This window comes from Carassius carassius, chromosome 27 (assembly GCF_963082965.1).
Source record: "Carassius carassius chromosome 27, fCarCar2.1, whole genome shotgun sequence".
In the NCBI taxonomy this organism is placed as follows: Eukaryota; Metazoa; Chordata; class Actinopteri; order Cypriniformes; family Cyprinidae; genus Carassius; species Carassius carassius.
In genome coordinates this window covers 19,242,547-19,258,609 of record NC_081781.1, presented here as the reverse complement: position 1 = coordinate 19,258,609, position 16,063 = coordinate 19,242,547, and the positions used below count along the sequence as shown (strand labels likewise).

Below are 16,063 nucleotides of genomic sequence, written 5' to 3'. Positions count from 1 at the left end.
TGAGGGTAAATGCCACAGTTTTAATTTATTATATACAGAAATTATTCAGTGTTTTCTAAATGAAAAACGTTATCATCAATACTATACTGAACTGAAACCTGAAAACCATTAAAAATTGTACAAAAATAAATAAATTCTAAAAACAGATTTTTTTTAAAAAAAGAAAAAAGAAAGAAAAACCATTTTTATGTACATCCATTCCAGAGTCCATATTTTTCCTGCACAACTCAGACATAATCGTCAGGACCAAGAAGTGTTTTCAGAGGAGCTCTGGGTTGTTCTCTGCGTTCGGCTTCAAAGCGGTCACGCTCCTTAAAGTAACGACTGACATCCTGGATTGTTTTTCCCGTAAAAAAGGTCCCAACAGCATACAGAATTGCGGTTATAATTCCAAACAGTGCAACAGATGCATCCCCCCCATTCACACTACAGTTCATCCAGGTATATCCATTACGAGCATACAGTCGTTCACGCCGAGAGCACACATCAGTTGAGTTCACCGAGACCACGAAGTGCAGATACAAACCTACCGCAACCACGTAAGCAACTGCACCAATGATCTGGAATGCAAACTGTCCAATCAGGAGCTTCCGTGGAAGCCTGTGGGGGGGTTTGCTGCTGGACACTATGAATAGGAGTGAAAGTGCACCAAAGGTAAGGCTGAAGGCCACTCCGCCATAGACTCCTGGTGCTCTCAGCTGTCCGTACTGCATGTCAAGCTCACGCACCTGCTGTAGCTCCACCCCCTCAAAAGGAATGATGGCATCAACAAAGCTCGTTCCGCCCATACCCATCGCAGACATACCCAGCTGTGACATGTGAGCGGCCACCACACAGATGAGCACCAACGCATTGGTCAGCACGGCACATATTAACACAATACCTGAAACAAACACAGAAACACATGCAACTTAGAAACTGCAAACATGTATAGAGCAGGAGGTTTCTTAACTTTTGAATGCCTAAATCTTCCAAATATGATGATCAGTCATGTGAGGAATGCCCATATTTAAATTTTCTGTAAGGATAGGGTTTCTATCCAATATTATGATATACAATAAATGGTTTAGTCTTCCCTAACAGATATGTGTGTGTGTATATATATACATACAGGTCCTTCTAAAAAAATTTGCATATTGTGATAAAGTTCATTATTTTCCATAATGTAATGATAAAAATTTAACTTTCATATATTTTAGATTCATTGCACACCAACTGAAATATTTCAGGTCTTTTAGTGTTTTAATACTGATGATTTTGGCATACAGCTCATGAAAACCCAAAATTCCTATCTCAAAAAATTAGCATATTTCATCCGACCAATAAAAGAAAAGTGTTTTTAATACAAAAAAAGTCAACCTTCAAATAATTATGTTCAGTTATGCACGCAATACTTGGTTGGGAATCCTTTTGCAGAAATGACTGCTTCAATGCGGCGTGACATGGAGGCAATCAGCCTGTGGCACTGCTGAGGTGTTATGGAGGCCCAGGATGCTTCGATAGCGGCCTTAAGCTCATCCAGAGTGTTGGGTCTTGCGTCTCTCAACTTTCTCTTCACAATATCCCACAGATTCTCTATGGGGTTCAGGTCAGGAGAGTTGGCAGGCCAATTGAGCACAGTAATACCATGGTCAGTAAACCATTTACCAGTGGTTTTGGCACTGTGAGCAGGTGCCAGGTCGTGCTGAAAAACGAAATCTTCATCTCCATAAAGCTTTTCAGCAGATGGAAGCATGAAGTGCTCCAAAATCTCCTGATATCTAGCTGCATTGACCCTGCCCTTGATAAAACACAGTGGACCAACACCAGCAGCTGACATGGCACCCCAGACCATCACTGACTGTGGGTACTTGACACTGGACTTCAGGCATTTTGGCATTTCCTTCTCCCCAGTCTTATTCCAGACTCTGGCACCTTGATTTCCGAATGACATGAAAAATTTGCTTTCATCTGAAAAAAGTACTTTGGACCACTGAGCAACAGTCCAGTGCTGCTGCTCTGTAGCCCAAAGTGGCTTGACCTGGGGAATGCGGCACCTGTAGCCCATTGGTGGCTCTGGATGTTTCTACTCCAGACTCAGTCCACTGCTTCCGCAGGTCCCCCAAGGTCTGGAATCGGTCCTTCTCCACAATCTTCCTCAGAGTCCGGTCAACTCTTCTCGTTGTGCAGCGTTTTTTTGCCACACTTTTTCCTTCCCACAGACTTCCCAATGAGGTGCCTTGATACAGCACTCTGGGAACAGCCTATTCGTTCAGAAATTTCTTTCTGTGTCTTACCCTCTTGCTTGAGGGTGTCAATGATGGCCTTCTGGACAGCAGTCTTACCCATGATTGCGGTTTTGAGTAATGAACCAGGCTGGGAGTTTTTAAAAGCCTCAGGAATCTTTTGCAGGTGTTTAGAGTTAATTCGTTGATTCAGATGATTAGGTTAATAGCTTGTTTAGAGAACCTTTTCATGATATGCTAATTTTTTGAGATAGGAATTTTGGGTTTTCATGAGCTGTATGCCAAAATCATCAGTATTAAAACAATAAAAGACCTGAAATATTTCAGTTGGTGTGCAATGAATCTAAAATATATGAAAGTTTAATTTTTATCATTACATTATGGAAAATAATGAACTTTATCACAATATGCCAATTTTTTTTGAGAAGGACCTGTATATATATATAAATTGGTCTCACCACCTTTAAATACATTTCACAAAATCAGTCAAAGAAGTTGCATTAAAGCACTAAAGCACAACATGTTTTCTAGGGCTGAACACAATAACTTTAGTTTTGTTTTTGTTAAGCTTAAAAAAAAATGTGCAGCCAGCCAGTCCTTAACACCTTGTAATGCATGCTGATATAGAGCATCAAGTGAATTTGAATTTGAATCACTCACTGGCAAATAAATCTGCGTATCATCAGCATAACAATGGAATGATAATTTTATATTTCTAAAAAAATAGCCCCCAAAGAAAGCATATAAAGGGAATAAAGAGCAATAATTGATCTCTGTGGGACTCCCCAATGAAGATGTAATCTTGAAGAATTACAGCCCCCAATACTAACAAAAAAAACTCTGTTTGTGAGAGAAGACTTAAACCATTTGAGAACATTACCTTTTAGGCCAGCCCAGTGTTCTAAGCGGTTAATTAAAATCTCATGGTCCACCATATCAAACGCTGCACTAAGGTCAAGCTAATTTGAAATATAATTTTCGCCATTATCCAGTGAAACGAAGATGTCAATTAACACTTTGACCAACAGTGTCTCAGTGCTATGGCAGGGCTTAAAGGCCGACTAAAAGGTCTCACCCAATTTAATCCATAGTGATATCTGCTTGTAATTGCTTAAAGAGCACTTTTTCTAAGGACCCTTACCTTGAATAAAAAAGGTACATTTGAGACTGCTCTAACATGATCCTCTATTGCCAAATTAGGCCTACTGTAGCATGCTTTCAAATCTGCTGGACAGGTGTCCTGGCTAAGACATTTGGTCCCTACACTAGCAAAAATCGGCTTAAAAAGATGAGGTGACATAACATCACTTTTAGATTAAGATGTACAACAATATCTGCCAAAACTGGAAGGGTAATATGATGGAATTCTCTCCATTCAAAAGAATGAACCACCTGCAAGGATCTCGATACCTGGTTTGACTAGGATTAATAACCAAAATTATATATTTTACTCTTAAATAAATAAATTTTAGAGGATTACTACTAGAGGATTTATCCTTTTTATGCATTTTTTAAATATATATATATATATATATATATATATTTTTTTTTTTTTACCTCAAGTATTTTTTTCTCAAATAAAATACATAGAGAATCAGAATCTTAAACCTTACAGAATCATGTAATTAATCTTGTTTAATTAGCTTAATATACAAAAACCCCAGATTCTGTTAATAAAACCGTTTGAAAACAGAAGAAATACAAGAGGAAACATGGGGGCCTTCAAATATATTTTGTTGAAAAATGGTTGGACTTTAAGTCAAAAGGGACGAGAATACTATAGAAAACCCCTTACTCCTACAAAGACAATCAATATATCTGTAAGTGCCCTTAAATTTCAGTTTTATTTTGTGCAACTGAGCATGTTTTTAAGTGTGAAAGAAAAACATACTGACATGTATGTGCTCCATTTTATGAACTTTTGTTTATACAAGCATGCAAATACAGGTCACCTGCTAACATAACAGCAAGTGAAAACTTTTTTTAATATATTAAAATAAAAATGACATACAGTAATACACATAAACAGTAATACACTGTATATTGCGAGAATGAGAAAAAAAATTGTTACATATCTCTTAGGGTTTGAAAATGAAAGATTGGTATCAACAAGCTTAAAAAAGCCAAACCGGTTAGACCAGCGGAAAGGAGGAAGGGGGGTAAAATACATTGTGTCATGTCAGAAGGTGTGACTTGAGCTAGACTGAAACCAAACCTGTGTGAGTGCATGTTTGAAAATCTGACACCCAAATTAAGAGAATTAACTGAAACTGGTTTCAGACATTTTGACGTGGTTTTGTGGATACTTAACTCTAAAATACACACTGCAGTGTTTGCCTTTCATCCTATTATTCATCTCCCTTCCATAGTTGCATCTGTCTGTGAATGCCTACCTCTCCTGGAACAGATGTAAGAGCACTTTGACTCCCGGTGCTCCTCTCGAGGAGCGCTCCTCACATGTCTCTGAGAACCTCTGGGGTAGTACGGCGGCTGGCCAGATGACCTGGGTCAGATACAATTATAAAAGATGAAAAACAATCCGGTTTAAATGTGTATGTTTATTTGAAAAGGCAGACTGTCATCTCACCTCTCACTGCCTGATCGCTCTCTAGGATTGTCTCGTTGGCTGCGGGGCTCTCGGTCTCGCCTCTCACTGTAGTACCCCCCATTTCTCTCTCTCTGCGGACGATGGTTTCTGGACGGCTGGCTCATTGCTTCATGAAGGAAATATGCTTTGGTGCATTATGTGCTTATAGCATAAGTTTGCATATTTTACAGAACCAGAGAGACTGACTTTGAGGCAACCCAGAGACCCCAATATAAAAAGGGATGTAATAACTGTCATTAATGACATTTATGTACATACATTTTATGTATATCTCAATTATAGAATATAAGTTTTATTTAGTATTTTTTTTGTGGGTGTGTGTGAGTGCACAGACTCACCGTAACATCCAGAGGTCCATAGATTTATTTATTTTATAGATTTATAAAATAGCCTGCAATCTGTATTGTTATACATAATTAACACTACAAAGATTTGAGCAGGCTAAGGTAGTTTGTATTTTTAAAAAGCAGATCTGTCAATTATACATAATCACAATCCTTCTGTTTCCGCTTTCTGCCTCACCTGCGCCTTAGAATCAGTAAAGAAGTTTCACTCGTCTCGTTTCAGATGACTTCAGCCAAAATATTAAACTTTAATTTTTTTATCGTATACATATATCAAATAATGTTTCTAAACACACTGAACAAACACATCTTACCTGCTTAATAGACGTCGATAACATTTGTTTTGTTTTTCCTAATCAAAACCGCAGACATGAGATTTTGATCGAACCCCGTCAGTGAAGTCACGCGATGATTACCTACAATGGGTGGGGTTTACTTGGGTGACAGACGCACCCATAGACATATAAATACCTAGACGCCTCATTGGCCGCTTTGAGCCGTTGCCGCGATACGTCAACGCGTCCGTCATGTTAGGTGAGGGCAAGACTGCCTTAAAAACAAATGAAAGTAAACGGGGGAGCTGCGGTTTTTTCTGAATAAAAACACGATAACGTTCACATTTATCAACCGATTTCAGAGGTTTGTGATCTACGTGCAGCTAAAAAAAACTTTGCCTCCAGTTATTTAGTTAGGTTTGGAAAATTATTAATTTTCGTAAGGAATTGTGAAAGCTCACATTTGTCTCACTTGTTGATTTCGTCGTTTTTTTTCGGTTTACAATTCTAATGTTAATTTAGTATAACTGTGACATATGCATGTAATGTAATTTGAATGTACATTAAATGAAATGTAGTTGTTTTATTGCTTTCTCTTTGTTCAATCCCAACATATTTCGTTCTTTTCTCTCTCTCTTTCTTGTGTCTCAGGTCAGAACACAGCTCATTCCCTTTGAAATACTGGGATAAAATCTAAATGATACATCTTTAATTGAGAAAATTGAATAAAACAAGTAAATACAAATCAAAAAGTGACACAATTGTAGTCTGCTTTTCATTTTGATAGCACTATAGCCTACAGATGAACTCCACAACAAATAATAACACATGTTATTGATGTTAATCTGTTAATGTGTTAATCTGTCGATGAATTAGGTATGTTTTCTTCTGTCCTGATGTGAGTAATGAGAGTTGCCCGCTCCAATATGGTGGCGACGTTGACGTGCGGTCGAGCGGCCAATGAGGCGTCTAGGTATTTATATGTCTACCCAGCAAACATTTGGACGTCTTTTGACCGTTGAAAAGACGTCGGTCCGACACGTCCCGTCTTGAAAAATAGTTCCAAAATGAAAGTTGAACCGACGTCTTTGACGTCTTCTGGACGTGAACTGCACGTCTTTTCTGCACGTCTCCTGGACGTCTAAATGTGTCGTCTTCTGGACGTCCAAATGCGTCGATTTCTGGACGTCGTCGTTTAAATGTTTAAATGCGTTGCTGCATAGTTTAAGTGTATGTATATATAAGCCTGCATATAAAATAATCACACACCCACTGTGTAACATCGCGAAAGGCAATCAACTATGTCTTGAGATTTAACACATCTTGACAAAAGTTCTAGATCGGTCCATTCAGACATGAACGTCCATTAAACGTCTTAATCAAGAGTACATCACAAACAATAACACATTATTTGTGGACATATGCAAAAAAGAAGCATGTTCTGATTTAGCACATTTTATTGTTTTTGAACAGTTTAGCATCTGTTAACCAAACTAAAATACCAATTACAAAATACTGAATTATTATATAAAGGGGAAATTCTGTCATTTACTCACCCTCATGTTTCAAACCTGTATACCTTTCTATGTTCTGACGATATTGTTTTCACGTTTGCTTTACTGGGTCAATGACAAATAAGAATGTTCAAGATGATAAAAATCTATTTAAAAAATTAGTTTTTCAATGTAATCTTTGTATCCATTTTGGATTTCTGAAATAAGTTTACAGGTCTACCATTTTCGTCAGAAATATGATTTAATGAGGGTCATCACTGAATAAAAAGTGCTGAAATACTCTTGAAGTCCATTATTATTGTCAAAAATTTCTATTTTCGCAGTATTTGTTTATTAATGTTTTTATTAATTGCATTTATTTTTAAATACTTTAATCATATAAATAATATTAAGAATATTATATTTGAACGTGGCATAACCACCTTGCAGGAGCCATTGTTTTCATGTGACAAGAAAATCATAAAACATACCCACTAAACATTGGACGTCGGATAGACGTGCAAATCATATCTATATTGGGTCCGTCGGTCCATGACCAATTCTGGACATCTATTCGACGTCCAAACTCGGTCCACTATTTGGACGTCCAACCATGACTCAACTTGGACGTCATATAGACGTTCAACATTGGACTTTTGAACTGGGTAATTTTTTTCGACGTCCAAACTAGGTCCACTATTTGGACGTCCAACCATGACCCAACTTGGACGTCATATTGACGTTCAACATTGGACCTTTGAACTGGGTAATTTTTTTCGACGTCCAAACCAGGTCCACTATTTGGACGTCCAACCATGACTCAACTTGGACGTCATATAGATGTTCAACATTGGACTTTTGAACTGGGTAATTTTTTTCGACGTCCAAACTAGGTCCACTATTTGGACGTCCAACCATGACCCAACTTGGACGTCATATTGACGTTCAACATTGGACCTTTGAACTGGGTAATTTTTTTCGACGTCCAAACTAGGTCCACTATTTGGACGTCCAACCATGACCCAACTTGGATGTCATATTGACGTTCAACATTGGACCTTTGAACTGGGTAATTTTTTTCGACGTCCAAACCAGGTCCACTATTTGGACGTCCAACCATGACTCAACTTGGACGTCATATAGACGTTCAACATTGGACTTTTGAACTGGGTAATTTTTTTCGACGTCCAAACTAGGTCCACTATTTGGACGTCCAACCATGACCCAACTTGGACGTCATATTGACGTTCAACATTGGACCTGAACTGGGTAATTTTTTGGACGTCATTTGGACGTCTATGACAGGTGCAGGAAATTTACATGATTATTATAATTTTTTTAATTTACAAATGAAGAGCTCTTTTCCAAAACGCGAGTTTGTCATGTCATTTTGCTGTGTAATGAACCTATTCACTGCTCCATCCACGTTTCTAAATCGCTATATTTAAAATGTAATATATTTTTGAAATATTTAAAATATTATATTTAAAATATTTTAAATGTACTGCAAGATGCTCGTGATCTTATGTTCCAAGCGCCGAACCTATTTTTAGCCTAAACGCGATAATCAGAAATTATCTCACTCTCTCACCCTCAAATCACTCGATCGATTGTTTGATTTAATAATCATTATTCAACATTTAGACTGATAACTGGAAACGCATACAAGTCTGATGCTGTAGCTCAAACAGTAGAGCGTTGGCACGTGGAGCAGATGAACACGAGTTCGAATCCCAGGCAAAGCAAGGTGTGTGTGTGTGTGTGAGTGTGTGTGTGTGTGTGTGAGTGAGTGAGTACTGAGCGCGATTGTGTGAGCACTGAGCGCGGTTGAGCGTGTGAGTGAGCACTGAGCGCGATTGTGTGAGCACTGAGCACTGAGCGCGGTTGAGCGTGTGAGTGAGCACTGAGCGTGATTTATTGTAAACAAACTTTTTGTTTGAGAGCATGTGTGTGTTGTTTGAGAGCACTGAGCGCGATTTATTGTAAACAAACTTTTGTGGATGGACGTCGAAAAATGACGTGCGAAAGACGTCGCCTGGCGTTACAAAACAACCCCTTCAATGGACCAAATTTGGACATCCAAAAATTACATGAAAATGACGTCCCTACGACGTCACATTGCGCAGTGGGAGAAGACCCTCATCATAAAATATGTTTGAAATCATTGCTATTTATAAAATCAAAGTAGCGTAAATGATGTTAAACTATATAGAACTGACATGAATTAAAATATAACATTTCTGAGAATGCGTTCACGTGTTTTCGACTAAAATGTTAAAAGATGGTTTCTTTTTATCATGTCTTTATTAATCTTGTCATTGACTTACACAGTTGTCTTATAAACACAAAGATATTTGGAAGAATATTTGTAACCAAGCAGATCTCACAATCCATTAACTGCCATTGTAGGAAAAAATTATTATGATCGTAACATAAGGGTGAGAAAATTATGACTATTTTCATTTTTGGGTGAACTATCCCTAAACACATTACAGTAGTTTGGCTCATTTCTTGTAACCTCCACCCTCAGCTCTTCTGGAGCGAGCTTCAGGTGTTCTACCATCGCTGCATCAGTCTCAGAGCCTCCACCTCTTCACAGCATCTGAGGGAAGAGAATATATCTATTTTTTAAATAAATAAAATAAAAAAATTGAAATAAATGACATGCACTTATTTTCAAAATATCTTTATGGTCTACAGACTATGGTCTATAGACTAAGAGCGGTTCAGAAACCCCTTATGAGGAAATTAAATCATAGGACCGTGACGTCGCCCGGTATGGCGCAGCCGGGGCCCCACCCTGGAGCCAGGCCCGGGGTTGGGGCTCGTATGCGAGCGCCTGGTGGCCGGGCCTCCCCCCACGGGGTCCGGCCGGGCTCAGCCCGAAGGAGCGATGTGGGGCCGCCTTCCCGTGGGCTCACCACCTACAGGAGGGACCATAAGGGGCCGGTGCGTAGAGAATCGGGCGGCAGTCGAAGGCGGGGGCCTCGACAGCCCGATCCCTGGACACGGAAACTAGCTCTAGGACCATGTTCTTCACCTCCATTGTTGAAGCGGCCGCTCGGCGCTGTGGCCGTAAGGTCTCCGGTGCCTGTCGAGGTGGCAATCCCCGAACCCGGTGGTGGACACCGGAAGTAAGGGATGCCGTCAAGCTGAAAAAGGAGTCCTATCGGGCCTGGTTGGCTTGTGGGACTCCTGAGGCAGCTGACAGGTACCGGCAGGCCAAGCGGACTGCAGCCCGGGTGGTTGGGGAGGCAAAAACTCGGGCCTGGGAGGAGTTCGGTGAGGCCATGGAGAAGGACTATCGGTCGGCCTCGAAGAGATTCTGGCAAACCGTCCGGTGCCTCAGGAGAGGGAAGCAGTGCCCTACCAACGCTGTTTACAGTAGAGGTGGGGAGCTGTTGACCTCAACTGGGGATGTCGTTGGACGGTGGAAGGAATACTTCGAGGATCTCCTCAATCCCGCTGTCACGTCTTCCATTGAGGAAGCAGAGGCTGAGGGCTCAGATGTGGACTCGTTCATCACCCAAGCTGAAGTCACCGAGGTAGTCAAGAAACTCCTTGGTGGCAAGGCACCGGGGGTGGATGAGATCCGCCCTGAGTACCTCAAGTCTCTGGATGTTGTGGGGCTGTCTTGGCTGACACGCCTTTGCAACATCGCGTGGCAGTCGGGGACGGTGCCTCTGGGATGGCAGACCGGGGTGGTCCCTCTTTTTAAGAAGGGGGACCGGAGGGTGTGTTCCAACTACAGGGGGATCACACTTCTCAGCCTCCCTGGGAAAGTCTATGCCAGGGTACTGGAGAGGAGAATCCGGCCAATAGTAAAACCTCGGATTCAGGAGGAACAGTGTGGTTTTCGTCCAGGCCGTGGAACACTGGACCAGCTCTATACCCTCTACAGGGTGCTGGAGGGTTCATGGGAGTTTGCCCAACCAGTCCACATGTGCTTTGTGGATTTGGAGAAGGCATTCGACTGTGTCCCTCGCGGCGGCCTGTGGAGGGTGCTCCGGGAGTATGGGGTCCGGGGCCCTTTGCTAAGGGCTATCCGGTCCCTGTACGACCGGAGCAGGAGCTTGGTTTGTATTGCCAGCAGTAAGTCAGACTTGTTCCCGGTGTGTGTTGGACCCCGGCAGGGCTGCCCTTTGTCGCCGGTTCTGTTCATGATTTTTATGGACAGAATTTCTAGGCACAGCCAGGGGTCGGAGGGGGTCAGGTTTGGTGACAACACGATTTCGTCTCTGCTCTTTGCGGATGATGTTGTCGTGTTGGCCTCATCAAGCCAGGACCTTCAGCATGCACTGGGACGGTTTGCAGCCGAGTGTGAAGCGGCTGGGATGAGAATCAGCACCTCCAAATCCGAGGCCATGGTCCTCAGTCGGAAAAGGGTGGCTTGCCCACTTCAGGTTGGTGGAGAGTTCCTGCCTCAAGTGGAGGAGTTTAAGTATCTTGGGGTCTTGTTCACGAGTGAGGGAAGGATGGAACGGGAGATTGACAGACGGATCGGTGCAGCTTCTGCAGTAATGCGGTCGATGTACCGGTCTGTCGTGGTGAAGAAAGAGCTGAGCCGCAAGGCAAAGCTCTCGATTTACCGGTCAATCTACAATCCTACTCTCACCTATGGTCATGAGCTTTGGGTCATGACCGACAGGACAAGATCCCGGATACAGGCGGCCGAAATGAGCTTTCTCCGCAGGGTGGCTGGGCGATCCCTTAGAGATAGGGTGAGAAGCTCAGTCACCCGGGAGGAGCTCAGAGTAGAGCCGCTGCTCCTCCACATAGAGAGGGGTCAGTTGAGGTGGCTCGGGCATCTGTTCCGGATGCCTCCTGGACGCCTTCCCGGGAAGGTGTTCCGGGCGCGTCCCACTGGGAGGAGTCCTCGGGGAAGACCTAGGACACGCTGGAGAGACTATGTCTCCCGGCTGGCCTGGGAACGCCTCGTTGTGTCCCCCCAGAAGAGCTGGAGGAAGTGTCTAGGGAGAGGGAAGTTTGGGGTTCTCTGCTTAGACTGCTGCCCCCGCGACCCGGCCCCGGATAAGCGGAAGAAGATGGATGGATGGATGGATGGATGGTCTACAGCTAAAAAATAAATAAAAAACCTTGGAACAAGACGAATGAATCATGAATGAAACATTAGAAAAAGGCAATCAACATGCATTTGATTTTATTTTTATTATATAAAAGATGTTGTGTTTTAATGTGTTGCCGTTGAGAAACACCCTTAACTGGGTGTGTAACTGTGAGAAAGTAAACAGGACATTTCTGATAAGACAGGAGGGCTGTGATGTCCCCTGAATAATTAATTAAAGCGTGCCAATAAAAATTACATCAATAAGTAACTTTTAGCCTTCTAACCTTAGCGAATTTTAGCCATACTCAGTGAATTTCAGTTGACAACGTGGGCATCATTTCTCTCGGTTCCTTCGTGTCAAACAAGTAAAACTCAAGCACGTTAATCAAATAATACAAAATGTACTTACCCAACAGTAGATTTTATATAATATATATCGATACATCTCCCTTCTTGAGTCCTCTTCGAGTCCTCACCGGGAACCGGAAGACCGCAAGATCTCGCGAGATAATCTATCCTATCGCGGGATTTTGTAAAATCACGAAATTTTTATTTATTATTATTATTTTTTTTAAATTACGAAATATATTACTATGTTTTGTGTCTACAGTACATCTTGGCAGCACCGTTTTGGTTATTACATACAACCGAAATGGTGACCGGATATATATCTGTTTTACATGACGCATAGATTCCATAAAAATAATAACAATGAATACATAAAACAAGTTGAAATGATGACTAAATTGTAGCATGGCAATCACTTAACCACACTGGGCAGTTTGTCATTATAATTTATTTAAACAAGATAAAGTAAATATATTTACTTTGTATAAAAAAAATCTTTTTTCCTGTTAGTCTTGCTTGGACGTCTTTTCACAACCATGACCAGACGTGTAAAAGACGTCAGTGGACGTCTATTCACAACCTCTTTAAAACCTCTTAAAAACTACTTGGTGCACTTAAATTAATTATTGCAGTATTAATCAAGGTGTAACACAAAGTAACAATTATACATGCAACCCCATAGAACTATAGACATGTACAAACATATCTGAATGCATTTTTAGGAAATGTTCTGTGTTACATATTTCTACCGATTTATGCCGTCCTACCGCGACTATTTTTGGCTGGCCACACGACGTCACCGTCGGACCAATGTTTGCTGGGTTGTAAGTGAACCATATTCTTTTTTTTCTTTTTTTCTTCTCAGTGCTACATTGCTTGAGTAAAGAACTGTACTTGTGTCACAGTCTTCTCTCTTTCTGTCACTGTCTTCTGCGAGTGTTGTTTTGGTTTGGTGCCATGTGCTCTCTCCTGTCCTTATCTGACCCCGCCCACCTTGTCACCTCATTACTGTTTAGTTGCTCCACCTGTCTCTCTCTCTCTCTCTCTCTCTCTCTCTCTCTCTCTCTCTCTCTCTCTCTCTCTCTCATTCCCGGACTCATTACCTTCAATCCGCAAACCTGTTTCACCCACTCACACACACACCTGGTGCCCATTGCCTTGGCTATATATTCTCCTCTCTCACACCACTCTGTCTGGCTGGATTAATGTTAATTGTGATTTGTTGGTTGTTGCTTGTCCTTCATGTTTTACATTCCGGTTGCTTCTGCTCATGTCCCTGTTGTTTTGGTTTTGTTTTGTTTTTGCCTTGTTGGCCTTTTTGTTCTCATTTATTAAAAATAAATTTCTTCCCTGCACTTGGACCCAGACCCTGTTTCTTCCTCTGCGTGTCCTAGCGCGCCGTGACAGAATCCAGCCAGCAAACATGGGTCCAGCAGGGAGGTTTCTCAATGTTCAACAGGGAGATCGGACCATCGAGGATTATGCCAGGGACTTTGTGGGGGCGGCTCAGTTGTCTGCTACGGAGAGGACCTGCCTTATGGTGTGCTTTTGGGGAGGCCTAGCCGAGCCCTTCAGGTCCCTTATGCCATTCTGGCACCCCGGGGAGACTCTGGAGGACTACATCAACCTGGCTCTGCAGGTGAGCGGCTCAGCCGTCAGGGTGGGGAGAGACAGTTTTGAAGTGAAGGAGTCCACCAAGGATCAGCGCTTAGTCAGCTGATTTTCATCACCATCATTGACTGCCTGACCAATGATGTGAGAAGGGAAACACCATGGGACTTGATGTTTCCTGAAGATGTTGTTCTGTGCAACAAAACAAGAAGTGAAGCAGAAGAAAGACTTGAAAGCTGGACCAAAGCCGTATATATAGGCATGAAGGTTAGTAGAAAGAAGACTGAGTACATGGCAACTGGCAAAGACACCCAGGACAAGAAGGTCATCAGACTGAGTAAAAGAGTTGAGCTAAAGAGTTCAAGTACCTGGGATCCACAGTTCAAGAACATGGAGGGTGAAGTATCAAGGATTCAAGCAGGATGGAACAGCTGGCAAAGAATAACAGGAGTGATGTGTGAGAAGAAGATACCCCCCAGAGTAAAAGGAAAACTTTATTAGACTCTGATCAGACCAGCAATGCTGTATGGATGGAAGCAGTGGCAGTAACAAAAGCATAAGTACGACAGATGGAAGTAGCAGAGATGAAGATGATGCGATTCTCCTTAGGGCAAACAAAATATGATTGGGAGAAAAAATGACAATATTAGAAAACAGCTGCAAGTGGACAGCTGAGAGTAAAAAAACAAACAAACAAACAAAAAGATGGCACGGGCACATTCTGAGAAGAGATAATGAATGTGTTGGAAAGAAAATCAGAAAGTTGCACTTTGGTACAACAAAATTTTTGGAGAAATGTAGAAAAACAATAAATTATTAAACACTCGCAAACTCAAATACACAAAAGCAAAAGAGAGTCCTCTCTAATCCCTGGAAAAAAACTAAAATAATATCCACCGATCAACTCTGTAGGTTTTGATAAAATATTACTGCAAACAAAACATAACAAAAACTAAGAAAACAAACAAATCGATCGGTCGGTAGGTCTGTCTGTCTGTCTGTCGGTTTAACCTACAGTCCAGTTGCAGGCATACATTTACAGGATGACAACCAGGTCATGATCTCAGAGAATGTGATGTTTCTCATATAGAGCAAGTGCCAATAGACAGCTGCATCTTTTGAAAATTCTGGAATGTAAATTACATTACAATTATTTATAATATAGCACTTTGTTACAGACTACAACATACCACTAATAAACTGTGGGAGCATTAATGGTTGACTATTTGTTTTGATGCTTTTACATTTATTCATTTTGCAGGCAGTTTTATTCAAAGCAACTTACAAATGAGGAAAACAAGAAATTCATTCTTAAGAGGGAATGAACATGAGAAGTGCTAGTAATCTAGTAATAACGTTTCTTGAGCATAGTACTTATCAGTATTTTTTTGTATGCAAGTTATAATACAGCAGCTCCAGCTCAGTAATGAAGACACAATGCCGCCTATTCTGGAAAGATTTTTCTCTCTCCAGTGAGTCTTCTTTATGTATCCTGCATCTCATGGGGATCTTTTAGTCCATGGTCCCAGGACTGTGGGGTTCTGTAAGAGAAAATTCAGTTTAATGGGAGCAGTGTTGAGAATGTTCATTTGGAAATGTAATAGATTACAAGTTACCCTACGTAAAATGTAATAAATAGTGTATTTCAGTTGCTTTATTAAAGTAATGTTTCTGATTACATTTTATCATTTTTGATTACTTTTCAAAATTTCTAATGTTTTCGATGGTTAATCATTTTCAAACATTTAAAGCAGGCAGGTTAATCTTTCAGCAGAATTTAACACTTATTACTGTCAAACTTATAGAGTGAATAAATAAAGCATATACATAAACCTAAAAAGGAAATAAAACCGTCAAAAAATAAAAATTTGTCCTATTCTGTATCCTAAACTCTTGAAATGTTGCTGTCTCATATTTTAGAAAAAATCAATACAATTTGGGAAAGATATCTATCATATGTATGTGTGTGAAAATATTCAGATAAACTATTTTTGTAATCTAACATTTTTATAGGTAACTGTAATTTGAATACACATTTCTTTTCTCAGTAACTGTAACAGTTTATAATAACATTTGTTTTGTAATTAAATT

The 16,063-nt window shown here is 40.9% G+C and overlaps 2 protein-coding genes across 3 annotated transcripts in view; both read right to left on the bottom strand.

Moving 5' to 3' along the window:
- Positions 1–160: 160 nt before the first annotated feature.
- LOC132106956 (MARVEL domain-containing protein 3-like) lies at positions 161–5,624 on the bottom strand. Its single transcript, XM_059513076.1, has 4 exons — positions 5,492–5,624; positions 4,813–4,939; positions 4,619–4,728; positions 161–883 (listed from the first exon to the last, which is right to left on the bottom strand). Exons 2-4 carry the CDS (start codon positions 4,935–4,937, stop codon positions 228–230), a joined length of 891 nt encoding a protein of 296 aa, XP_059369059.1. The 5' UTR covers positions 4,938–4,939; positions 5,492–5,624; the 3' UTR covers positions 161–227.
- A 9,731-nt stretch (positions 5,625–15,355) lies between these two features.
- The window catches only part of LOC132106950 (meprin A subunit beta-like), a 79,145-nt gene continuing 78,437 nt past the window's right edge, over positions 15,356–16,063 (bottom strand). For both annotated transcript variants that reach the window (XM_059513066.1, XM_059513068.1), the window contains exon 15: positions 15,356–15,513. In XM_059513066.1, the coding sequence (XP_059369049.1) occupies positions 15,472–15,513 (42 nt within the window). In that variant the 3' untranslated portion in view covers positions 15,356–15,471. The remainder of the gene's footprint in view (positions 15,514–16,063) is intronic.

Bases quoted from the DNA above. Each gene is read 5' to 3' on its own strand.
- LOC132106956 (XM_059513076.1), bottom strand. From the start codon at position 4,937: ATGAGCCAGCCGTCCAGAAACCATCGTCCGCAGAGAGAGAGAAATGGG. The intron at 4,729-4,812 runs GTGAGATGACAG...TATCTGACCCAG, and splicing joins GAGCGATCAGGCAGTGAGAG to GTCATCTGGCCAGCCGCCGT. The intron at 884-4,618 runs GTAGGCATTCAC...TGTTTGTTTCAG, and splicing joins TTACATCTGTTCCAGGAGAG to GTATTGTGTTAATATGTGCC.